This window comes from Xyrauchen texanus, chromosome 3 (assembly GCF_025860055.1).
Source record: "Xyrauchen texanus isolate HMW12.3.18 chromosome 3, RBS_HiC_50CHRs, whole genome shotgun sequence".
In the NCBI taxonomy this organism is placed as follows: Eukaryota; Metazoa; Chordata; class Actinopteri; order Cypriniformes; family Catostomidae; genus Xyrauchen; species Xyrauchen texanus.
Genome location: NC_068278.1, coordinates 29,899,585 through 29,925,546, shown reverse-complemented (window position 1 = coordinate 29,925,546; position 25,962 = coordinate 29,899,585). Strand labels below are relative to the sequence as shown.

The following is a 25,962-nucleotide window of genomic DNA, read 5'->3' as shown; positions in this document are numbered from 1 at the left end:
AATTGTGAGGACTCTACATAGACTTCCATGCATTTTATATAGATCAAATGATACTTTCTATCCCCTAATCCTACCCCTAAACCTAATCCTCACACAAATCTTTTTACATTTTTCAAAAAAACATGGTGTAATATATTTAATAACCATTTCCCTCATGAGGACCGCTGGCTGGGCCCCACAAGTTAGGTGATCTCAGGTCTTACTATACTTGTGGGGACATTTGGTCCCTACAATGTAGGATAAACATGAACACACACACACTTTTGTTTACTTGGCTTAAAGAGGAAATTGCATATTGATTTTTATTATCAGTAGCTTCCTAAAAACTCTTTCAAGGGTGGAAAAAGTAAATACTTGAGGTCCATTAGAAAACAGTCAGGTTTCAAGAGGTGGCTCTGAAATCAAAGCATGGTCCAAAACAAGCAAAAAATAGCTACTATCACATAGTCTAAAACAACTTGTCTGTCGGTGATGTCTGGTAAGCACCTGCCTTACAACAGGCCTATAATCCCTCAGTCCAGCCTCTCTCAGCCTATTGCGGACAGTCTGAGCACTGATGGAGGGTTTGTGCATTCCTTTTGTAACTCGGGCAGTTGTTGTTGCTATCCTGTACCTGTCCCGCAGGTGTGATATTCGGATGTTCCAATCCTGTGCCGGTGTTGTTACACTTGGTCTGCCTCTGTGAGGATGATCAGCTGTCCTTCCTGTCTCCCTGAAGCGCTGTCTTAGGCATCTCACAATACAGACGTTGCAATTTATTGCCCTGGCCACATCTGCAGTCCTCATGCCTCCATGCAGCATGCTTAAGGCATGTTCACACAGATGAGCAGGGACCCTGGGCATCAGTAGAAAGGTCTCTTTAGTGTCCTAAGTTTATTTAACTGTGACCTTAATTGCCTACCGTCTGTAAGCTGTTAGTGTCTTAATGACCGTTCCACAGGTGCATGCTCATTAATTGTTTATGGTTCATTGATCAAGCATGCAAAACATTGTTTAAACCCTTTACAATAAAGATCTGTATAGTTATTTGGATTTTTACAAAATTATCTGAAAAGTTTATATGCAATATAATATATATACTGTGTGTGTGTGTGTATATACAGTATATATATAGAATGTGCTGGTTGATTAGAGTGTGTAGAATGTGAATGTGGTCTGTGGTGTGGTGATCTGGTAGGTATCCATTCTGACTCTTACTCAAAACATTGTGCTTGGTAAGGAAGATCTGTATCCAGGCATTGACTCCACTCTTATATAATGGGTGTATTAAGCCTATATTGCATGTATCAGGAAAGTAGCCAATTTGGATTGGTCGCATTTTGTGGCGGATTGTAAGGTTCCCACATAACATCGCATTCCTCTGGGCTTGGAAATGGCTGGTTTTGGCATGGAGCTGATCAAAATGATTACCCTTATAAAATGGTGAATCTGATGGCGGTATATAGACTGCACAGATGTATAGGGTCTTTATCACCGTCTATGATGCCTTTTTTTAGGTTTAGGAAACGTGTTAAGTTTTATATTATACATGTATATTCATGTGTAGTTTTCATTTCATCTCATTTTTCAGCCACATGTCTTCAGAATGTGACCCTGAAGATGTGTATTCCATTAACTGTATACCTTCTACAGTAAAAACAAGATTCAAGATTTAAACTTTTGGGAGCAGCATGTTCGTATAATCCTGTTAATCAAGACAAGGATATAAAAAGTCACTGTCACTCTTTTTCTGGCATCATTCCAACTATTTCTGTTCACGTCTATTATCTATTAACATTATAAGCTTTCTTAATTATGTAGTCCATGTGGGTATTTTGAGCTTGTGTCAAGTCTCGTGATTGAGCCCTCCATCCTGAAAGCCAGCTATGTTGACCTTTACCTCACTCAAGGATTTTATGACACTTGTAAAACTTAGACCTGTTTTCCTGCATATAGGTTCTGAAGATTGTAATGAAGATTATATTGACAAGGACACATTGTTTTTGGAAGTTTTTCCTTTAAGTTTTATTACTTGTTATTCTGCTACATTAGATTTAGCTTATTAAGACATATAAGCTGTTAATAGAATGAACTTAGCCAATACAGTTTTAGATGAAATAAAAAAAAATTCTGTCTTTTATTGCTCATCAAACATTTCACCCCAGATTCCACTATGTGAATCAATGAACATTGTTTGAACCATAGTAGAATATTTTGCATTTGTGTTCTGTGATTTGTATGTTGTTGAGGTGTGAACCTGTTCACACTATACCCACTCAATCACTTCATATGCTCCAAATCCAAACCCCAGCACTAATGTACTTAAAATACATTAAGTGAATGATCTGTGGAATCTAATCTTGAAAAGAAAAAAAGTCTTTGAGAAAGCTCAGGTAGGGCATTTGGTCTCGCTAACAATAATTCTGTTCAAACTGTTTGTCCAAAGAGATCACAGTATGATCATCAGCTTTACTTAACAAGATATGTATTGTCAGTGTTACATTTACAAGTTTATGAAGCATTGTTGTATGCACTTTGGTATTGAAAGGTTACAATCGGATCAAACTAATCAAGCAAGAATTAATTATTACGTGCTGATACGTTGCAACCTCCCTGTGTTTTACAACAAGCACTGCAAATCTTAATATACATCTGACATTCACAAGCAGAATCATGCTTTTTTTCATAGATGACCAACAGAATAAAAATATAGGTTCTTTGAAAATATAGAATAATTTCTGTGTGTTTTTAAAATGCATATCACCAGTCTTCGATATATATTTAATTAAATATGCTAATACATAATTATCTTCATAATCAGCCATTATAAGTAAAACACACATATATTTGTGACTTTTGTATGTACTACACAAAATGGACATAATAAATGTACTGCTTTCAAGAATATTTCTATATATTAAAACTAATATGTGTAGTTCACTCCCAGAAACATTTGTTGGCATGAGAGAGGCCCATCTCAAATGTTCCTTTGGGGGCACATTTAAAAAAACATTATACCAAAGCCTGCATGCAGCAAAATCTGCATTTGTAATCTCCATATTTGAGTGCTGAGGATTTGAGTAATGATCATTGTCAGACTTTTTTTTCTTTATTAAATTTATAGTTCACCCAAAAATCTAAAATGTCTTCCCAGATGTCTATGACTTTTAAAAGAAGATTTTTAAAAGAATATCTCAGCTGTAGGTCCATACAATGCATGTGAATGGTGGCCAGAATTTTGAAGCACCAAAAAGCACATAAAGAAAGCATTGTGATATGATAGGTGTGGGTCAGAAACAGATCAATATTTAAGTCCTTTTTTACTATAAATCTCCATTTCCACTTTCAAATTCTTCTGAATTTTCTTCACTCTTGTGACTATCACATCCTACTGGGCAGGGGGAAGAATATATGGTTAAAAACTGACCTATCACATCGCTTCTGAAGATATATAACTACTTTTATGCTGGCTTTATGTGCAAAGGAATTCATTGTGGGGGCATTTTTGCACTTTCTATGCCATTTTTGCCTTGAGCCCCTGACCCTGTGTTCATTTCTGTTTTTTGAGTGAAGTGAACTGTTGTGGAGTTGAGTTAATGACATGTGATCTGGAGCTTGAGTTAAATTAATATTTAATTTTGTGGGTTTGATCCTTTCTTTGCTCTGTGATCAGATAACAACTGCACTGCGCACGCACATGCACACGCACACACAACATATGCAATATTCAGACACCAGAGGTCACTTTCATCACAGACACAAATAAATGTGATTTAATTTATCGATAATGGGTTTTGACACTAAATTGACTATTTTGCAGTAAATTATTTCACACTTAATTTTATCTCCTTGAATGGATGTGAATGTAATAATCAGATGGATGGATGGATGGTTGGTTGGGTTGGGCAAATGTTGTAAAGTACCATACCCTATGTAGGATTATCCAATGAGATTAAAGGATTAGGGTATCAGAGGAAGTGTACACATTTGGGCAGTCAGAGGGGCTATACTCTATGACACAGAACAGCAGTGTGTACATACTTATGGTTGATCATGGATGACACACCATCTACATGAAGGTGAGAGCATGTCCTCAGTTAAGAAGGTTATGTGTTTAAGGAAATACAAAAGACAGAGATGACATAAAAATGAAGAGAAATGAAGTGGGTGACATTGTTTTTACTTTATTGACTCATGCAGGGTGAGGCCTGGTGTGACATCACTTTTGTCTCCCTTATCAGCAGAAACATAAACCTGTTCCTGCTCTCACTATCTGTTTCTATGGTTATGCTTAGAGTCACTTACAACAAAATCAAAAAGTACTCAGAAAATAAATTGTGCACAAAGATGTTTAACATGAAACAAGAAATTAAATTAAATCAAACCAACCACACATGCACAAGCCGGAGTCCACACACATATTCTCACACACACACATCCCAAACAAACTTTTTTTACCCATTTTGCAGAACCGAACCCAGGCCTGCTGTCACAGCCGATGCAAATTAATGTAAAATATCATAACCCTTTACCATGTAAGACAGATATGACTAAACATTTAAAAAAAGAAAGAAAAATACAAAAAAAAAAGACCTATTTATACACATAAACAAACTTAAATAGACATCCTCATGATAAATGAAGCATGTGCTTGATACAATTCATCATATAATAACAGTCTGAAAGAAATGCTGGAATGATTGTGAATGTATCATTGTGCAGGTGCTTATCTGACTCTCCAAATGTTTACACATCTATGTGTGTTTGTGTGTGTGTTGAAGAGCTTATGTTTATCATGCACTGTTTTATCTACATGTTGGTATAAAATATCCTCTTCAGTAATAAAGCCACATAATTTCAACCCCACTCTTGCAAACAAAACAAAACGAAAAAATCCCCAGCACTAAGATATGCTCCGAACACACAAGATACCTAGCACATTAAAGGGACGATTCTTGAAAAATGAAATTTCTGTCATCATTTACTAACCATCATGTCATTCCAAACCTAAAGCAAATAAATAAATAAATAAATATGTCAGGCAGAATTTTAGGGACTGACAGTCTCTCCCTTCCCTTCACTGTATTAAAAAAATGCATTGAAAAAGAATTGGGACTGAGGCTGTAATTCCTTAACATTCTGCTCAACATCTCTTTTGTGTTTCACAAAAGAAAGAAAGTCATGTGGGTTTCGATCAACATGAAGGTGAGTAAATGATGACAGAATTTTAGTTTTTTGGTAAAATACCACTTTAACTCAGACAGCTGCTCTGAAATGAAATGGAATCATTTTTAAAATTACTCATTCCGTATCCTAAATTAAGATATACAGATAAACTGTATTATATACTTAATTGTTCTCCATTTAAAAAAATTATATAAATGTATTCTTAATATTATTTTAATTTAGGATAGTATTTTTAATAAATAGCTCCCTTAGCTGAGCATGCAATTAAACTTTGTATTTCAGAAAATAAATTATATCCCAAATCACACATGCAAAAACACACACACAAACACTTATGTACAAAAAAAAAAAAAGAAAACTGTTGCAGAAAAATACAGAACCGTTTTTCTTTGTTCTGTCTAGGCTGAACATTGCTATGTCTGGCCTATGTCTCGCTGTGCCTTCTGCGCATAGTCATAAACTCTGTTAGATCGGGAGGATATGTGTGTGCATGTCTGTGTAAAATTAGGAAACACACTTTCTTCTTGTTAATCCCTGGAGTTGATCCTCAGTTTGAAGGAAACGCGTCCAGCAAACTTGTCTCGCTCAGTGCCCCCAGGAATGTTGTTAGCGCTGATTTTGCACTCCACGTTGACGTCCTCATTCTTGGTGATGTTGAGGAACTTAATGGCCACTAGAGGCTGAGAGTAGTTTACCTGCAGCAAAAGAAGAGTGAGCTTTACATGTTAAAGGACTAATGCCTGTTTTACACTGCACGCCGAAGAAGTGCGTCACGACAATGCCGCAGCAAACAACGCATGTACTTTTACACCAGCAGCGTTTCTGCTGCAGAAACTGCAGCACACTATACAGAAAATAAAGTTTTGGCTTCCAGGAATGAGCTATTTCTAAATTTTACAAACTTGATCATCATGAAATCTTATTTACATGCTGCTGGTGTTATCTAATGCAGTCTTGTAGAATTATTTCATGTGGCGACAGCCAACACAATAAGCTCTGCTCGTTTTTAAACATCATTATTTAATAGAAGGGCAGGACAATAAGCCTGAACGTTGTTTTGCACAACAGAAGATGGTTTGATCACTCGGTTTGGCTCGATCACACTTAATAATATTGCTTAATTATATAGTTAGAAAAAAGTAATTATGCACAACTATTGATTAGCAATATCCTTTTTTTCAAAACCAGCCAAAACGTTTAAGTGTCGAGTACTTTCCTCACAAAAAGGAAGTACTTCCAATATATTAAATAACCATTTTCACCAACAGCCAGGTTCAGCATCCCACATATTTTCCTTGATTAATTAATCCTTGTAAAAAGTTGAGGGCAACAGAGCATTTCAATATAAGTGTCTTTCAATACATGACTGAGATGCACTGACATGCACAGAATGGGGGCTACAGGGGCACAAGCCCCTGCCCCTTTCATTCACAAATCTAAAGGTGCCCTTTTAAGCGAAGGTGCCACACCCAATCCCCCCCGCTTCAACAACTATTGACAACAGACTTCTCTTCAAACTCTGTCCATGTCGTTTTGCACCTGATCCCAGATGTGAATGACTGTCTCTCTTCAGCAGAACACAAATTAAGATTTTTAGAAGAAGATTGAGCTCTGTCAGGTCCTTATAATGGAAGTACATTTGTGCCAGCACTTTGATGGTCCAAAAGTCACATTATGCAGCATAACAGTAATCCATGCAACACCAGTTGAACAATGAATGTGAATAATGAGAGACTTTTACACATCTCAAACTTGTATTTTCTTCTGAGAAACATAAAGACATTTTAATGGTGATATGATGTGAATATTTATGTATATCTTTTTTGGACTGATCTCACAGTGAAATCAGAAAGAGGATGTTGAATTTTCTTTATCTAAAATTGGTCTGTGCTTACTGAAATTAAAAACACTGCCCCCAGTGGCCAAAGTGGTAAGTGTTGTTGGGTGTATGGGCATGTTTGAGCTCCATTTTCTGGTTGTAATGTCCATGGAGGGATGGTAAAAGTGAATTGTTTGTAGCTGTACAGAATGTAATACAGTGAAGAGGAATGCATATTTTATAAACTTAACCCCAACCAAAAGCCAAACCTAAACCTAACCATCTGTGGAGTACAAATTTAATGAATCACGCTCGTCACTGATTATGCAAACGCAATTATTCCTGGTTTCAAGACAGGATCCAAACCCGGGTCTCCCATGCTGCTGACACGGCGCTTTTCCTGTCGTGCCAGAAGGGAAGGTAAATACACTTGTGCTTATAATAAAATGTCTGAGAGAGATGCCGTTTTTCAGCATAATGTGTCCGATACTAGGATACTGGAACTCTCAGAATCAACATGCCGACTTACCGTGTGATCATGCTGGCTTAGTGTTGGTCCCCATTTGTTGGTCCCCATTTGCATTGTATGGTTATATTCACAACTCTTTATCAAAATATCTTTGTTTGTGTTCCGCAGAAAAAAGAAAGTCATACAAGTTGATATGGCATAATAGTGAGTAGAATTATAATTTGTGGCTGAACTGTTCCTTTAATAAACATACTAAATAATCGAAAAGTTCAGAAAGGTTTGTTTGAGGGCTAGGGGTATGGTTGGGTAAAGTAAATATCTTTAGCTTGATTTAAAAATATTAGAAGTCAGTGGAAAGTTCCCACATTGATAGTGCAACAAATATGTGTATGTGTGTGTTTTACCTGGGCCTTCTTGCCATAGAATGGGTAGTACATGAGGTTGAAGGTTCCATTGGGGGGAAAGTACTCCAGTTGGCCGAGTTTGTCTGTGTCATCAGCCTACAGAAGGTGGGAGGGTATTGTAAGTTAATCTCAGCATTTGTTCTGAGGATGTCAGCCTGTTCTAATACCACAACTACTATTACTAAATTACTGAATTATACTATAACTATAAACACACGCCTCCTGAGTTGATCTTATGCTTGCATTTTCTGGCATATGATCTGATTATATGAATAATCACTTAATCTTTCGCCACTAAAATGCACTAAAGTATAAAGGTTTTTATTTTATTATTAGTTTTCTTTTCTGTTTCGGCCCCCTTCACCTTCAGTGGTGAAGAAGTGTATAGAATATCAAACTGTAATATACAGTTTGAATTCTCTGCCTTTGTTAAAATAACGTTTAATGTAGGTTCTAATGCTGCAACTCTATTGGCACAGTCCATTATTCTTACCCACTCATCTTTCCCAACTTTGTATTTCTGACAAGAATGGAAGGAGAGAACAAAAGAAACACAAAAAAATAAAAAAAATAAAAATAACACAACATGAAACATAAAAAGAGATGATGAACAATGGTGTAAAAGCAGCAAACAATGAACAAACATTGAAACAACACTAAAAACAACAATTAAATGACAACAATACAGAAAAGAGGAGGAGGAATGTTGGGGGAGTTATGAAGGAACAAACATAAAAGAAGCAAGATGTTCTTAGAGGAGAACAAGGACTGATGTAATAAAATATATATATATATATATATATATATATATATATATATATATATATATATATATATATATATATATATATATATATATATAGTTTAGTACATTTAAAATTAAAATGGTGAAATCAATTTAAGTTAATGTAAGTTTAAATAAGTTAATATTTATCCAGGACACACTGGACACATTGTTACTGAGAAAGTCCTGGAAGCAGCAGGAAATGTTTTCCTCTAATGCAATTTAAACTAATATATGCTATCTGGTAAACATAGTGTAGCATTACAGTGGGGAAATGATAACCCCCCTTTAAACTAAACAATGAAAGGGATAATGTTCAGTCAGACAGTCACTTTCACAATTTTGACACCCCTTCAGGATGATGCAAGATCCCTGTGCTTTGTGTTGGCATCCTGATTACCATTTTAGGGTTTATTTCGCAATAATGACCTACTGATTGTACAATATCCCCCTTTTTACATAACTACTTATCAAATAAACAAATCAATAGACATGAAATATTAATCTAAGTTGAATTAATTTTAAAATGTGAGACGAAAGAGACTGTGGAGTGCTATGAGAGACATAGTGGTCATTTTATTAAATAATTGATTGCAAGTATTCCAGAGAGATGTGTAACAAGCAAATATAGAGAGGCAACATTTCGGTCTCATGGAGTTTGAAAACAGCTAAATGGATGGATGGTGAATCCTGAACACAAACTAACTTGGAAATGTATGAGTAACACAGTTAATTTGTTTCTGTTTCTGTTTGTTTATTCTTGTCTATTTGCCTGTCAGTGAATCATCAGCATCACAGAGACTCTCGTGGAAGGTTTTCTCAGAAGTAGGCCACAGTTCTAATTACCAGCTAATTTAATCTGACCGCCTTGTTGAAAAAGATGTAACTTTAATCTGAAATCAATCCTTTCTAAAAGAGAAAAGGATAGGTGTGAGTCAGAGAGAATGAGACAGTGTGACAGAACTTTCTTACCTTAGCACCACATGTGATGAAAGGAGCCTGTCTATCCTGACTGGGTAACAGACCGATCACCTGAAAAAAATAAAATAAAATTGAGGCTGACAATTTTTTTCAGAAATAGTTCCTACCATTCCCTCGCAATAAGTTTTGCATTCATTTACCATGGTTTTATTATAGTAACCATATTTTAACCTTGATATTCATAGTAAAACCATAATAATAATACAGAAATTAAAATAAATATTTTATAAAATTACTATGGTCAATCTATTGTAAAACCATGGTATCTATATGGATACAGCACACTGCATTGAAACCATGGTTTAATAAATAAATAAATAAATAAATAAACAGTTACTTAAATTACTTTTTTAGTTACTAGAATATTACTATAGTAAACATGGGTTTTGCCAAAGCACAAAACATGGTTAGCTTACAACAATTATGGTTACTATAATATTATTATACAAAATGATTTCCACCAAAAACTATGGTTAAGTCTACAATACTACTATTGTAAAACCATAGTTAAACTGTGGTATTTGTATAGTAAAACCATAATAACCACAACATTATGCTTTTTATCACCAGAGATTTAGATTTTCTGTATTATCACAATGATTTCACTATGAATATCACGGTTAAAATATAGCTACTGTAGTAAAATCATGGTAAATTTATTGTGAGGTACAACCAAACTATTGCGAGGGCATGCGAAACTTACTGCGAAGTAACGTAAAACTTATTGAGAGGGCACGCAAAACTATTTAAAAAAATGAAAAAAACGCCTTGTCCTCTAAGCTCTGTAGTTTTGAGATTGAATTGAGAATGAGAGAGAGAGAGAGAGAGAGAGAGAGACTCACAAAAGAGAACAAAAGGAAAAGATGGACAGGTCAAGTCTGATCTCATTAGAAGGCTAAAGTGATGAATAATTAATTATAAACAGTCAGGACACTGTGTCTAACTATGCTCAATAAAGGCTCTGTGCTTTCAGGTCAAGGTCATTACTAAACTAAACTAAACTAAACTAAACTAAACTAAACTAAACTAAACTAAACTAAACTAAACTAAATGTAGAGGTGCCAAAACATTCTGGCAGGGTTTAATGGGAGAGATCTCAGTATTTATCTTTCTATCTGTCTCTCTTTTATAACCTGCTCAACTTTTCTGTTCTTGGACTTGCCAATGGCAAATGTTTTTTGATACATATGTTTTTATTCACTCATTAATTTATTCTATTCCATTACTTACTCGGTTCAGCTTGATAATGATGCAGGGCTGGCCCATGTTGTAACCATAGTAACGATCTGTATTACCCGAGCATTCATCCAGGATGGAGCGTTTGAACTGGCAAGAGCGTTTGGGGAAGTTTCTCAAACTGCCACTATCCTCCTGGATAAAGTACTGATCAGGTTTACAATCATAATTCTTCTGAACCTGGACTGAGTCATTGTAGGCTGCAGGAAAGAACCATAAGGACACTTTCAAATAAAGCTCTTTACAAGGGAAGACACTCGGAAAGTCTCCATATAGTCTTCAACCTCACATTTTTTATTTTATATTTATTCAAATGAAAATGATATGCAGTACTTAACATCACATTTAGAATTACTATACTGCACATTATGTTTGTCTAGGATGCTGAGATAAATGTCTTGCTGAATAAATGATTTTACTGGACATATGTAAGCTTTTCAAACTTTTGGCAATGACTGTAAAAAACTTACCTTACTCTACATAATACTGAGTACTGTCTCACTTAAACATGCACAGCTAACAGCATGGTACTCACGTGAAAGAAAGTTATTGAGTGCCTGGACATATCTTTCCCAGGTCTCTGTGTACTCTACAGTGTAAGAAATCTCCAGTTGCTCTCCTCTAGGTCTGATCATCATCCCTATAAAACACAAAAAATTCACTAAAAAGGAAAGAAAAAAATATACAGAGTCTGAGTGAATGTCTGGGGTGTGGCTGTTTCACAACTGCAGACCATATGGTGTCCCAGCAATCAGTGAGGACATTTCAACATGCACAGTAAAATCCAGGCTACAGGTATTTCTCACTATGCTCACTAGTATCCTGATAAGCATAAATCAATTAGTATCATCCATACTGATGAATGTGCTACTGAACCCATTGCTCACATCTTGAATGCTAATAATGCACATAAATATATAAACATAATATATAAACATAACTATGCTTGACCAACTTGTGGACCTGTTGTCCTCAGTGGTTATTTCCTGCTTTGATCATTCAAACAGGATGTAAAACATACTAGAATCATGCCATGTGCACTGTAAAAAAATAAATTTAAGTTGAGAAAACACAAAATATCATGGCAAAAGTCTGCAAGAGATTTTTATAATTCTCAATTTTTGACTGAAGCACCTCACACAACTAAAATGTGTAACTCTGTTGAAAACTTCAAAGGCAACATCAAGGAAACATAATTTTTTCAACGAAATTGTCCATAGTATAGCCAACTTATCTTTGTTTGTTCATTAAATGCTATATGTCTCCTTCAGCCAATACATTCTTGTCACAGCAACTACAGATAACTTGTTTAGCTAATTCTTGTTAGCAACGCTGGAAACTTTCATCTGTCTTGTCATTTATCATGCATGGTTTTTATTTATGGTCCTTGTCTCAAAAGAAGAGGATGTCTTGCAACAAAGACATCATTTAAGTTATTTCTTTTTAATGAGATACACAAAGACCCTCAATACTTAACACATAAACCTCAATAATGGTGACAATCAACAAACACATTATTGCATAAAAGATGATTTCTGAATATCACCACATGAAAACGACTAAGAGTGATGACAAACAGCAAACATTAGACCAAAAACAGTAACGGGGAGCCAGATAAAAAATTCTCAACAGACAAAGGCTTATTTCTAAGACACTATAATGTTTGTTGGTCTAAACAGATGTGTAAACTTGCTGTTGTAAGTCAAAGTACCTTAATGTGATACTGCATTTCAGCTAACTCTTAAATTCTCATTAGCACAATTATTTGTTGGATTTTTCACAGTGACTCTGTTCAACTGTAAGAGTGATTATTCTTTTGTATGTGTGTGTACAGTATTTACAGTATTGTATTACCAATATACATGGCAATACAAACTGTATCAAAAAATAATATTCTTTTTTTGATAAATGTATTTAATAGCATTTTTTATTGTTAATACAAACAATACAATTCAAAATAATAAAGAGTGATGATTCTTTTTAAGAGAGTACAAATACACCAAATACAGTTGATTAAAGGAGGTGTTCAGAACAGAGGTGGGATGTATATATGATACTACCTCTTTGGAAGAGGCCTATCTCACTAAATTATTTACAGTAAGTGCCAGTCATTAGCATCTGCCGTATGTCAGTTAGGGTACAAATGCCAATTACTAGTTTGGGGGTCTGAGGTATGTGAATATAGACTTAAAGGGTTACAGAGTTTTATTGCTACCTCAAAGGAAAGCCAGATAACTGGCTACTGTAAGTATTGTTCTGTTTTCTGTGTAAGAAGTCTTTCAATTTGAAAAAGATGCTATTATTTATATTCATAAATTCTTATGGTAATTGACAGTATAATGCATATCCTTTAATTTGTTTGAACAATGTTACTTCTATACTGTATGTGAAGGTGTACTGTGGTTAAGCTACACCTTTTAAACAAAAATCAGAACATGTGAAACATCTAAAGGCCACGTCCACACTAATACGTTTTCATTTAAAAACAAATATTTTTTCTCTACATTTTGGCCTTTCGTCCAAACTGAGATGCCGTTTTTGACAGCAAAAACTGAGCTTTTTGAAAACGCTCTCCAGGTATGACACATTTGAAAATGCTGTCTTCCTGCTGTACTGTGGACTGAAAACAATGATGCATTTGATGTCATGTGACCCAATCAACCGAAAACAATCAAGATGGCGGCCCATGTTGTAGCACCATTGTTGTGCCAGCTACCCACTTTGATAGTGTTGTTAAGGATAAATGTTACCTTTGTACAACCTTCCCATTGCATTCCTTCAAATAAGACAGGAAGACGAGGACAATTGTGTTTAAAACAGTACATAGAACAGCGATTCTCGCATGTACATTAAAGGAATTTAAGAGCTTAAATTGAATACGTTTTAATGTTGACCATCAACTTTTGGAAAGCAATTGAAAACGGCAGTGTGGTTGGAAAGCATTTAGAAAACAATAATGCTGTTTTAAAATGTATCATAATCAGTGTGGATGTAGCCTAAGAAACTTATTTTTGTCTGTTGTGCAAAATAAAGAATTCAAATGTGGATGTGTGTATCCGCATTTTTTAACTATACTTGTGCTCGACTGACTTGAGTCACTATTCACTTGTTTTATATGGCAAAACCTTGTGAATAATTCAACATTTGTGTTCCACAGAAGAAAGAAAAAAGGGTGTGGTACAACAATGCGGTGAGTAATTAATGACAGAATTTTCATTCCGGGGTGAACTATATCTTTAAGTCTGACGTGTATCCTCATTGGTATAATAATAATAATAATAATAATAATAATAATAATAGTAGTAATAGTAATAACAATAATAATTCATAAATTGGCCAAATAATGTTAAAGGTGTCTATAAGGGGTAATGCTAAGATGTAGTAGTTATAATTACCTTACTTTAAAAACAATTTATCTAGTTCTTCACACATACAGGTAAACACAATTCTGTGAATGTGTGCGTGTGTGCACGCGAGTGAGTGAGTGTATTGTATTACCTGGAGTTGTGAGTCTGTCCTGGTATGTTGGTTTGTGGTCATCGAGTGTCTGCAGCATTACATACATAGTGAGAGAAAATAAGCCAGCCAGGAAAATGTAGAATGCCAGGTAAAACAACAGGATCAGACCTACACAGAAACCCACACACAAACAGCAAATATTAAAACCAAGACTCGTAACACACACATACTCAAGCTCAAACACTCAGAAACTCTCCACACATGTTGCTGCAGAAATCTGCCTGGAACACTTACACATATGTAGATGACCCATAACCTGGCATTACAAAAAACATCATCGTTGTTTTTCATCATTGTGATTTTAGGTAAAGATATAAGGTAAAGTGTATATTTTTAGATCCTAACTGGCCATCATCTCTTTCACCATTTTAATCAAATTACTTACTTTTTGCACTTCATTTCAACTGTCCTGCGGTGTACAATTTACATTTTAAGCACAAAATTTAGGTCACAAACCTGCATGCATTATAAGAATGCAAGAATTAGAAAATGCTGTTTTAAATAGTAGATAAAGAAACTCAAGGCATACTACCGAGAAAGCCATGTCTACTATTGCAATGACTATGCAATTAAAGAAGTATGATTATATAATTATAAAATGTATATGTTTGTTGTGTTTGTTATAAGACCTTCAGAAAACTGAGACCATATATAAAGCTTTATTTTGTTAAATGATCATCTCTTGTACGCTCTCTTCCTCTTCTTATGTAACTGAGGAAAGAAACAAGAGTAGTAATCCTCTTAACTTCTCACTAGAGACCCCCTCCCCCCCAATATCCTCTCCTCCTTCATATATTTATACAATACATTTATACACTTTCATTAACCCGATCTCTTACATACAGACATACTTTAACAAATAACCATCCCCTACAGGAAGTCGGACAATACTGCAGTCAGTATCTGGTCTTCATCCAAATTAATGACAGCAGGGCAGAGATGGGGTAAGAAGGGGTGAAAAGGGCAGGGATGATGACAGAAGGAGAGGAGGGCCAGTTGAAACACAACAGATTAGGCCGTGAGGGGGATTTTCAGGGAATTTATGATTTAGATACACCAGAATATGTCTCTCATACAGACATTCACATACACAAATCTAAAACAATGATTACACAGAACTGTATAATTATGACATTATCTAGATTTGAATATGTACTCAATTAACCTGCTATAAATTAGTCTATATTCATATTGCAACACTAGTGGGTTGATATTTGACATTGCACAATTAAGGAATTCCTATAACACAAATAAATTATACTAGACTTTCAACCTGCATAGAATGATGCCACTGGCTGTTTATTAATTAAGAAATATCACTTGAGTAATCACTTACATAATTTTTGTTTAGTTTAGTTTAGTTTACAACTTTTATTAACCCCGCAGAGTAATTAAAGGTAGGGCTACAGGAGTGCTTCAGAGAAAACAGAAAGTTAAAAGACAATCAATAAATAAGTGGCGTCACGAGTTCGAATCCAGGGTGTACTGAGTGACTCCAGCCAAACTGTCCCTGTTGCTATGGAGGGTAGAGTCACATGGGGTAACCTCCTCGTGGTTGCGATTAGTGGTTCTCACTCTCAATGGGGTGCGTGGCAAGTTATGCATGGATCGTGGAGAGTAGCATGAGCCTCCACATGTTGTGAGTCTCCGCGGTGTCATGCACAACGAGCCACATGATAAGATGTGCGGATTGACTGTCTCAGAAGTGGAGGCAACTGAAACTTGTCCTCTGCCACCCGGATTGAGGTGAGTAACCGCGCCACCACAAGGACCTACTAAGTAGTGGGAATTGGGCATTACAAATTGGGAGAAAAGGGGAAAAAATAAGGGAAAAAAAGAAAAGAAAAAAGAATAAGTGGACAATTACTAAAAAAGTACACTGCCTGGCCAAAAAAAAAGTCGATGTTTGGATTTAAAAAATAAGATAATTAAATAGCGTTTGATTGGATCATTATTGCAGTTATTTTAACCCTAACTGATGCATTGTGTAGCTTCTCATTGTCGGAAGACGTATCTCGTGATTGTGGAAAAGATGTTACTGTGTTTCAGAAAGGGCAAATTATTGACCTGTATCAAGGTAAGAAACAACTAAGGACATTACTGAAATCACTGGAATTGGGTTAAGAACTGTCCAACACATTATTGAAACCTGGCGAGATAGTAGTGAACCGTCAGATTCGCAGAAGAAATGTGGTCAGAAAAAAATCTTGAATGATTGTGATCGGAGATCATTAAAACGCTTGAAGTCACATTGTAAAAAATCATCAGTAAAACTCAAAGCTATGTTTAATAGTTAAAGTAAGTGCATTTCCATATGCACAATGTGACAATACTTACAGGATTGTGACTAAAACAGCTGTGTAGCCACAAAAAAGCCACTTGTTAGTGAGGCTAATTGGAAAACACGACTTCAATTAGCTAGAGAGCATAAAGACTGGACTGTGGAGCAATGGAAAAAGGTCTGATGTGTCCAGATTTACCCTGTTCCAAAGCGTTGGGCAAGAAGGGAGAGAAGGGAAGGGTAAGGGTAAGAAGGGAAGAGCATGAAGCGATGCACCTGTCATGCATAATGCCCACTGTACAAGCCTCTGGAGGCTCAAATTGTGAAAGAGTGATTCAGGAGCATGAGGAATCATTTTCACACATGAATTGGCCACCACAGGGTCCTGACCTTAACTCTAAAGGTCTTTGAGATGTGCTGGAGAAGACTTTACGGATTGGTTCGACTTTCTCTTCGTCAATACAAGATCTCGGCCAAAAATTTATGCAACTCTGGACAGAAATACATGTTGTGACGTTGAATAAAGTTGTTGAACCTATGCTATGACGAATGCACACCATAATCAAGGCTAAAGGCGGTCCAATTAAATATTAGAGTATACAACTTTTTTTTTTGACCAGGCTGTGTAGATATGGCTTTATCAATTACATAGGCGGATAGCATAAAGGCATAAAGGTAAATTTATAGTGGTTCGTAAAACATCTTATACTACGTCAGTGCCACCAAAGGGGCAACAGCTCAAATTGAGAATGTAAAAGAGGTGTATCATCTCCCTTAATATCGTAAGCCATCTTTGTCACCTGCTGCTCATAGAATAAAGTAAGCAAGGGTTCAGACATAATTTATTTTTAGCATGTTTTAACAATGCCTTGGAGGCCATTCTTGTTCTTAAAGAAATAGTTCACCCAAAAATAAAAATGACCTCATTATTACTTACACTTATGCCATACCAGATGTGTATGATTTTCTTACTTCTGCTGAACACAAACAAAGATTTTTAGAAAAATATTTCAGCTCTGTTGGTCCATATAATGCAAGTGAATGGAGGCCAGAACTTTGAAGGTCGAAAAAGTAGAAAAAGTCAGCGTAAATGCGTAAAATCCATATGACTCCAGTGGTTAAATCCACGTCTTCAGTAGTGATATGATAGGTGTTGGCAAGAAAGAGATTAAATTTAATACATTTTTTACTATCAATCTCCACTTTCACTGTCGTCTTCATTTGTTTTTGGTGATTCACATTCTTTGTGCATATCACCACCTACTGGGCAAGGAGGAGAATTTATAGTAAAAACTGACTTAAATATTGATCTGATTCTCACCCACACCTATCATATCGCAACTGAAGATAAAGATTTAATCACTGGAGTTTTATGGATTACTTTTATGTTGCCTTTATGTGCATTTTAGAGCTTAGAAATGTTGGTACCCATTAACTTGCATTTTGAGGACCTACAGAGCAGAGATATTCTTCCAGGAATCTTTGTTTGTGTTCAGCAGAAGAAAGAAAGTCTTACACATCTGGGATGGCATGAGGTTGAGAGAAAGAGAGAATTTTCATTTTGGAGTGAACTATTCCTTCAAGGTAACAATTGCAGGTTACTACTTTTTACAATGTAAGGATACTCCAAATACTCTTGGAAAAAAATTTATGGTAAGGGATGCAGAAACTCTTTTATCTGTATTTGTAAGCTATCGCACTTTAAAATATATTCACCAATATATAAAATAATTTAGTACCACTGCTTTAAACAGAGGACAATTAATTCCATAAAGAAAGCTGTGTGGTACATGTATATGTTTTGTGCAAAATTTGTATGTATTTGTGTGAATGGTTTCTTGAATGCTGTGGTGGATAGCAGCAGTGTATATGCCTGAGGAGAGCTCATTAAGCTACAATATACAGGACACCTGAGCTCCAAGCAGTGAGGCCTCTGAGGACAGTCGATCAGGTTGACCCAGGCTGAGGGGGGAGGGATACAGGATCCTGCCCTCTGCTCTCCTGCATCCTTAAGCTCCATATACAGACAGGCTTTCACTGATCAATAACAGGAGGGCAGCGGTAGGTTACACTACAGGCTAAAATTACACACACAGGACACTCTTGCTGAGTGATACAGAGTGAGTGCTCATGTCTATGTGCCTGGAAAGGAGAGAGTGAAAAAGGATGCAATGGACATGTAAGTGTGAAACAGAGAAAGTTGACTTATGCAGGGATACTTACAAAGCCCAAATAATCAAACCATTAAGCACTACTTAGTCACTTAGCAGGAGAACTGGCTGTCTTGTCACAAGGCCTAAAAATAACAACATACTTTCTCAGGAAGTAGGCTGAGGATACCGAGTACCTGCATTACCAAATATTACCTTCTGAACTTAGTTACGGGTTTAAAACAGGGTATTAATCCTGATAAGATGTTCTTGCTCTCCTACAGTCAGTGCACAGTGTAGTATCAGGTAATAGGTGTCAGATCTAAATAAACTGGTTTTATTCAAGTCAAAAATATGATTGACTTTTTAGCGCTTTTTGCCTTTACTTGTAAAGTATAGGAAAGTGTAGTGTGACAGGAAAGTAGGGACTGAAAGAGTGTGAATGGAATCTAAATAATACCCGGTTCAGACCTGGGTTCTTGAGAGCCAACAGTTCTTGTGCACAGAAAACTGCTCTATAGCTGTCAAAAACACAGCCAAAATTAAGTCAAATTAAATATATCCTTGTGCAACCCTGCATACACATGCTTGGATGCTGTATTTTGGCTTCGCAATATGTAATGCAGAATTTGAATTCATTAAAACTGACTGATCTTTGGGCTGTCAGCAAAGGGTTAAACTTTCAACGTACGGAGACATGTGACAACATGGCACCGATCACAGCAGAGTTTGTCTTTGGGAGAAACGCCAACAAAACTACATCTGGTAAGAAACTTAATAACGTTTTTTTTACACTGAAACCTGTTTGAGCCAAAGATTTCTGTCTCTAGATTCATCCTATATGCCATTTTTTTAATTTGAGCGATTTATTACAAACCGTCATGCTGCTAAACACAATGTACACTAATGTGTACTTTACCGCATTGTTTCCTTTGAAATCCTATATTTACTGTGCATTTTTTACATTGAGAATCAACGGGTTCATCCAAAAGCTGAAAAAAGGTTGCTTTCAGATGCTTTATATGGAGTTCGGTTGAAAATAAAATGCATATCGTACTGTTCTGAGACCAGTACAGACAGCACACTGGAGGTCAAGTCATTCACTAAACAGGGAGCAAGGGAGCATCCTATTGCTTTCCTATGCAGTGCATTAATTCCTAAAATCCAGCCAACATTTTTGTTTCAGGCTGCAGATGATGTTTGGACCACTCACCATGTTTGGCAGACAGGGAAAATGGTAACAGTACATAGATTCAGAATTTATAATGTATAATTTTATTTAAAATTATGTATAATTTTTATTTTAAATGGTTGGTAGTGATTGGATGAGCCTGGCCATTACTTTGAATCAGAATTAATTAGGCTAATTTCTGATGTAATGTCTGTAATGTTTCAAAAACATGAAAAACCAACACTCTTGTAAACATAATAAACTATTTGAGAAAAAACAATCAAACTTTGTATATCTTAGTATTATTTAAATGTCACAACTTAGTCCCGCTGTCCACATATGTTGCCATAAGTTTTAAGGAAACTGTTTGCTCTAGATGTTTTTGTTTTGTTTTTTTTTTGCATGTTTATTATGTGCTACTACATACAAATCAAAAAGGAAATGGAAAATGCACACCACTCAGGTCTCAGGAAGATATATATATATATATATATATATATATATATATATATATATATATTAGAGATAACTCCTTAAGATAACAATGACAGAGTTTCACTTATTAGTGTGTGTGTTGTGTGTGGTTGGTGCCAAATACTGCAAAGAGTGAGAGTGATACACTATCTGTGTACTTCTGTTTCTTTATCTCTCTCTCTCATCATGATGAAAGTCATCTTCCCTCTTTCAACACTCTAATTTGAATACAGCCTGAAAGAGTGGTGCAGAGTGTGGTGCTGTGACCTGCTATTTGAATGATCACATTCATTTATAGAGATAAGAACCTCACAAACAGTCTCTTTAGATCTGCCCACTTCCTTTCTACTCTGATTCATCAATTCCAAAATCCATCAAACCTAACAGGCCGACCTACCATCAAACACAGCTTCAGATGAACACAGACCTGAGATGTCATCAAAGGGATTAACAGGCCTCAATTTCATTTCTGAATATCAATTTCCTATTTGGCAGTAACTTAGTTTGCACTATTACAGAGATAGTAACCATGTATGAATGAACACATTGGATTCACTGTAAAAACTGTCAAATCGAATTTGTTGACCTTACATAGATTTTTTTAACGCAATCGGTTTGCATACTTTTTTAAGTAAACATATTATTTGGCTCAAGTAAAATAAACTTAATATTTTTAAAGTAATGTTAACTAGTTACAAGTTAACCTAACTAATCTGTGATTTAAGTATCATTGTTTTTATTTACTTATTTAAATTGAGTTATAGCACAATTTTACAGTCTAAGGGAAATTATGACTGGAACCATTTGGTTAGCCAAATGGCACATTGGGTTCTTCTCAGTACTTCTTAGTGCAAATAAACCTGCACTTTTGTGAATACAATAGAGTAAAGAAGAATGGCTTAAGTTTAACAGGCTCCAAGTTCACCAGACGTAACACTAATCACACTAATGGTGACTTTACACAAATCACAACTGTCAACCAGCTACAACAAAACAACAACAATAGTCAAAAGAATTAAAACTACATTCATTTTTAAGTTCCCTTGTTTTGACCAACATATATATTTTATTCAAACTCAAGGGCTTATGGGTATTCCAGGAAGCCACAGTTTTGTACTTGATAATTTTGAGTCAGTAGTATTGAAGACAAGTTGAAGAATGTGTATATTTGAGTTATGATTCCAAAATGTGACATTTCAAGTACTGTTTAATTATGACCACTTAAATGTTTTTATAAATGACAACATAAGAGAGTAACAAAAACTTAATTAAAACTAGAAAGAATAGTCAAAAATGAAGCTTAAATTCTTCTTTTTTATTATTATGATTTTTTTTTTTTTTTTTTATTTATTTATTTTTTTACAATTTGGGATAAATATTAATAATTACAGTGATAGTGTATGCAATCTAATTCAACTTGAGCTAACCCTTAAAAATGTCACTGGTGCAACTAAATGTATTCAGGTTGATAGTCATGTGAAACAATATTTTTGACTTGAATTAAACAAATTTATTATGATGTTACCACATGAAGCACACTTTTAGGTTACCTGACAATTAATGCATTTGATAGATACTTTTATCCAAAGCTATAGTTTTAACCAGTACATGGGTTTGCTGAAAATCAAACTTATGACCTTGGCGTTGCTAATACCATGGTCTATCAGTTGAGGGACATGAACAGTGTGCTTAAGTTTAACAAGAGAATCTTAAAATGCAGTACGTCATCCAGCCAGTGCTAGCATAACTCTGGGACTTCTTTAGACAACTCATTTAGGCAGTTTTTTTAATGCCTTATACTTCTGTGAATGGGATATTTATATATTCAGGTATCATCATACTGCAGTATATACTGTAAGTCTCAGGAGTGGTTTAGAGTTTCAGTTACAGCTTTTACATGAGTGATGTTTAACAACAAGACAAAGCTCGATGACTCTCCAGAGGGCTGTGCTGAGATCAAATTTAAATGTTTTCATCTTATGTATTGACCTCTCTTTTTGCCCCAGAGGTCTGGAAAGCAATCCCAAGTACATTTTAATAACAGTAACAGCTGTATGAATGCAGCTCCTGCTTTCAGTGTCCTCTATAGGTCACGATTAAGCTCCAGTAATGAGGATGTACTTTGTTAAAGAATCTAAGCATTCCCAGGTTCACTCTAGTTTGGGCACAGACAGAAATAGAATAATTAAGGAGTCTTAGAGAGCACGCTGGCAGCTAGTCCTCAGAGCATTTCACACTGAGCTTTCACACACACACACACACACACACACACACACACACACACACACACACACACACACACACACACACACACACACACACACACGTTGGTGCAGCTATCCTTATGTGCACTCTCCATAGACATAATGATTATGTCCCCTAAACCTAACCCTCACAAAAAAGTTCTGCCTTTTTACATAAAAGAAAAAAAAACTGAGTATGTTTATTTAAGTTATTTGAATTATGGTGAGACTAGAAATGTCCTCATAAACCACATTTATAGCATAATACCCTTGTAATTACCAGTTTGTAACCTAAAACAATTTCCTCATAAGCCACCTAAACCCACCCCCACCATGTGCTGGTATAGATGAATGTCTTGCAGGCAGTGATCTAGCATTTCTTGCACTCAAACACACACACACACACACACACACACAAAATACCCTGTAGCATTGACAGATGACTTATAAATGCCGGAGGGGCAATTTTTGCAGTGCAATAGTTTTCATGCCATCATGCCCTGATTAAAAATGTATTAACTTCCTGAATTAATCTATGGCCCTTGAATAGGCTGCATTTCCACATAATAGCTTCTCCAAGCAACCCAATGAGCCTATTAGTAAAGGATTACTTCTTACACTAATTCACAACCCCCCACGCACACACTCAAAATGGCCTTTGACTAGATTAAATCATTTCAATGTCACTGCAAATGACAATTTGTAACAATATGCACAGGGGGAAAAGTGTTGTGTTATGGTCCATGTGTACAGGATATTGTAAGAAAGCTCATATAGAAGTATATAGGCAGATTAATGAGGGGTTCGCACATGTTTGCAAAGCATGAAGGGGTTCATAGACTTAGAATAGCCTATTAATTTGCCACTGCACTGAAAAAGAGGGAACCTACAATTGTTACAAGAATCAATAGCTGATCTAACCCATATCAATGACGTTCGTTGGTTTAACCTTATTTGTCAGGTAAATTAAATCAGATTAAAGATATTTTTTAATTTGAATACAACCAGTAAATGTAGATATATTACTACCTGAAGCACATTTTAGGTTACCTCACAAAAACATTTTGTTCAGTGTGATGCAGTGACGTACTGCTGTGAATTGAGATGTGCAGGCATTCTACCTCACGATCATTCTAGAGTTTTGCAGTGACTCGACACATTCAATTTTTCAGTGTTCATCTGCTAATGCCGCGCATTCAATATTTTAGTCCGCAAAATAGGCCTATAGCATAGTGAACGCAGTTATCTGCATTTAAGAGCCGACGAGATCTCAAATAGTCAATCATTTCAGTCATTTGACTAAGATAAACACTTCAGGCCGAACGCGTAATTGCGTAAAAAAATAAATAAGTAAATAAGTAGACTCAGCGCAACACAAACAGAACGCGGGTGTCTCGAGACGCGCTTTTAAAAGTTGACGCTCTTTACCTGACACGGCGTCTAAAAACAAGGCAATCTTGCACGAGACGCTGAAACAATAGCTGGATGTGGCGCAACGGTCAGTTTAGCACGTGTTTGCATAGAAAAACAACGGAGACGGACACAAAAATCCGTTCGGTGCAAAAGGCCTCTTAAAATGCTGTATGAACACGCACCAAAGAGGAAATAAAAGTGTGTGCCGCATTACAGCCGTTCTTTCATCGAGTTTAAGCACCTCGGACAGCGACTTGTCTCTTCACTTCTCTGCACTGACAGAGTGAGGCTCGCTTTACTTACGATTAAAAGTCAGCATATGATAACAAGTTAGTGCATTGCAATTACTAATTTTAAATGGGCATGTTTACAAAATGTAATCCTGTCAATGCAGTTAGAACACACTTACCCCAACTGCTAGCCGTCCTCCCGCAGAACTCACGGGTGCTTGGGTTCCAGATGGACTCTTTCCATTCGCTCTTCTTACCATCCTTTGCCATTTTTATGTCTGAGGTCCTGGACGAAATAAATGTGCACTCACAGAGTCAAACGGGCGGACACTCTCTTTGAGAGTAATAAAATGCAGGAGATGAGAGCTATTCAACACTTGAAGAGTCTGGAGAAAGGGTTAAAATGGTGTTTTAGGTCTCAATGGAAATCCTTTTTTTTTTTTTTTTTTTTTTTATGAAAAACTAATTCGATGGGTAAAAGCGATCCCCAAGGCACTCTACCGAAACCTGAGCACTCAAGCTAGTTGATCTCGTCACTGTTTGCAAGCAGCACAAGTTGTTTTGCTCCCTCTGTAAAACCCACCCACCAGTTCAGTGCGCATTCCGCTGAGAGAAAGAGCAGTGCAGCAGGAATGTGCCGATACTGCAGTAAAACAAGCTCTGCCTGCTCAGCCCTGATCACCCCACCTCTTGCCCCACTCCCCGTGCAAAACTTACGTCACTTCTTGACCAATAACAGAGAAATGCGACGCACTTAGACCCGCCTTCTTAGCAAGGTGACAAATCGAAAAGCCTATAATGGTTAAGACTTGTGAGGATATTCGTTAAGTATCCCATGTGGCCGTTTCCAAGGAGATACTTGCTTGCTAAGCCTCCTCTTAGGATAGTATGTTTGGTGTTCAGTGTTATTATCAGGGCCGGTGTCATGATAAATTGAGTCCACATTGGGGTATCTGTTTGTAATGCCTGAGCAAAAACCTTTCATGTTATCATGTAATTGAATAATAGCATGTAATTTAAGTCTAGGCTAACTGAAAAACACAAACAATATAGTGTTACAATAAAGTGAATTTGTTAAAATAGCTAAACAATTGAGGTGTGACCACCGGACAATTGCGAATAGTCATGTAATTGAATAATAGCATGTAATTTAAGTCTAGGCTAACTGAAAAACACAAACAATATAGTGTTACAATAAAGTGAATTTGTCAGGTTTTTAATCAGGCACTGAATAGAGTACCCATTACTAGCTCTTTGAGCCAATGGAATCATTGTAATGTCACATGGTGACTCGATTTACTGCCGGACTCAATGTATGATGACACCAGATTGAAGACTCTTGAGTGCCACTGGGCATGAATTTATGTAGTGTAAGAATAAACGATTTTTCCATCCTTTTCAGCACTGAGAACAGGAACATGTACCACATGACAGTGCCATAAGTTGCAAGGTGGGGGCCTTTATGGCTCGGACTTGTTGGTCCTGCACATCTTATAGATGCTCAATTAGACTGAGATCTGGGGAATTTGGAAGCCAAGTCAACAACTGGAGCTGATCAGTGTATACTGAAATATATTAATACTACACTTTAAGTGCTGGGTCTGTGTGTGCCACCTACTGAC

The 25,962-nt window shown here is 36.1% G+C and overlaps 1 protein-coding gene across 2 annotated transcripts; it reads right to left on the bottom strand.

Annotated features, from left to right (window-relative positions):
• Positions 1-4,046: 4,046 nt before the first annotated feature.
• On the bottom strand, positions 4,047-24,981 carry LOC127631181 (sodium/potassium-transporting ATPase subunit beta-2-like). Of its 2 annotated transcripts, XM_052109212.1 has the most exons (8): positions 24,520-24,981; positions 14,358-14,486; positions 11,395-11,499; positions 10,854-11,059; positions 9,615-9,674; positions 8,352-8,378; positions 7,859-7,954; positions 4,051-5,861 (listed from the first exon to the last, which is right to left on the bottom strand). In XM_052109212.1, exons 1-8 carry the CDS (start codon positions 24,608-24,610, stop codon positions 5,694-5,696), a joined length of 882 nt encoding a protein of 293 aa, XP_051965172.1. In that variant the 5' UTR covers positions 24,611-24,981; the 3' UTR covers positions 4,051-5,693. The 2 variants fall into 2 exon arrangements, with proteins under 2 accessions (XP_051965181.1, XP_051965172.1); XM_052109221.1 differs by lacking the exon at positions 8,352-8,378 and having other exon boundaries at positions 4,047-5,861.
• Between the last annotated feature and the right edge of the window lie 981 nt (positions 24,982-25,962).

Coding starts and splice junctions, on each gene's coding strand:
- LOC127631181 (XM_052109212.1), bottom strand. CDS start 24,610: ATGGCAAAGGATGGTAAGAAGAGCGAATGGAAAGAGTCCATCTGGAAC. Junction 11,500..14,357: donor GGACAGACTCACAACTCCAG/GTAATACAATAC, acceptor TGTGTTTTATAG/GGATGATGATCAGACCTAGA. Junction 9,675..10,853: donor TCATTATCAAGCTGAACCGA/GTAAGTAATGGA, acceptor TATTTTTTTCAG/GTGATCGGTCTGTTACCCAG.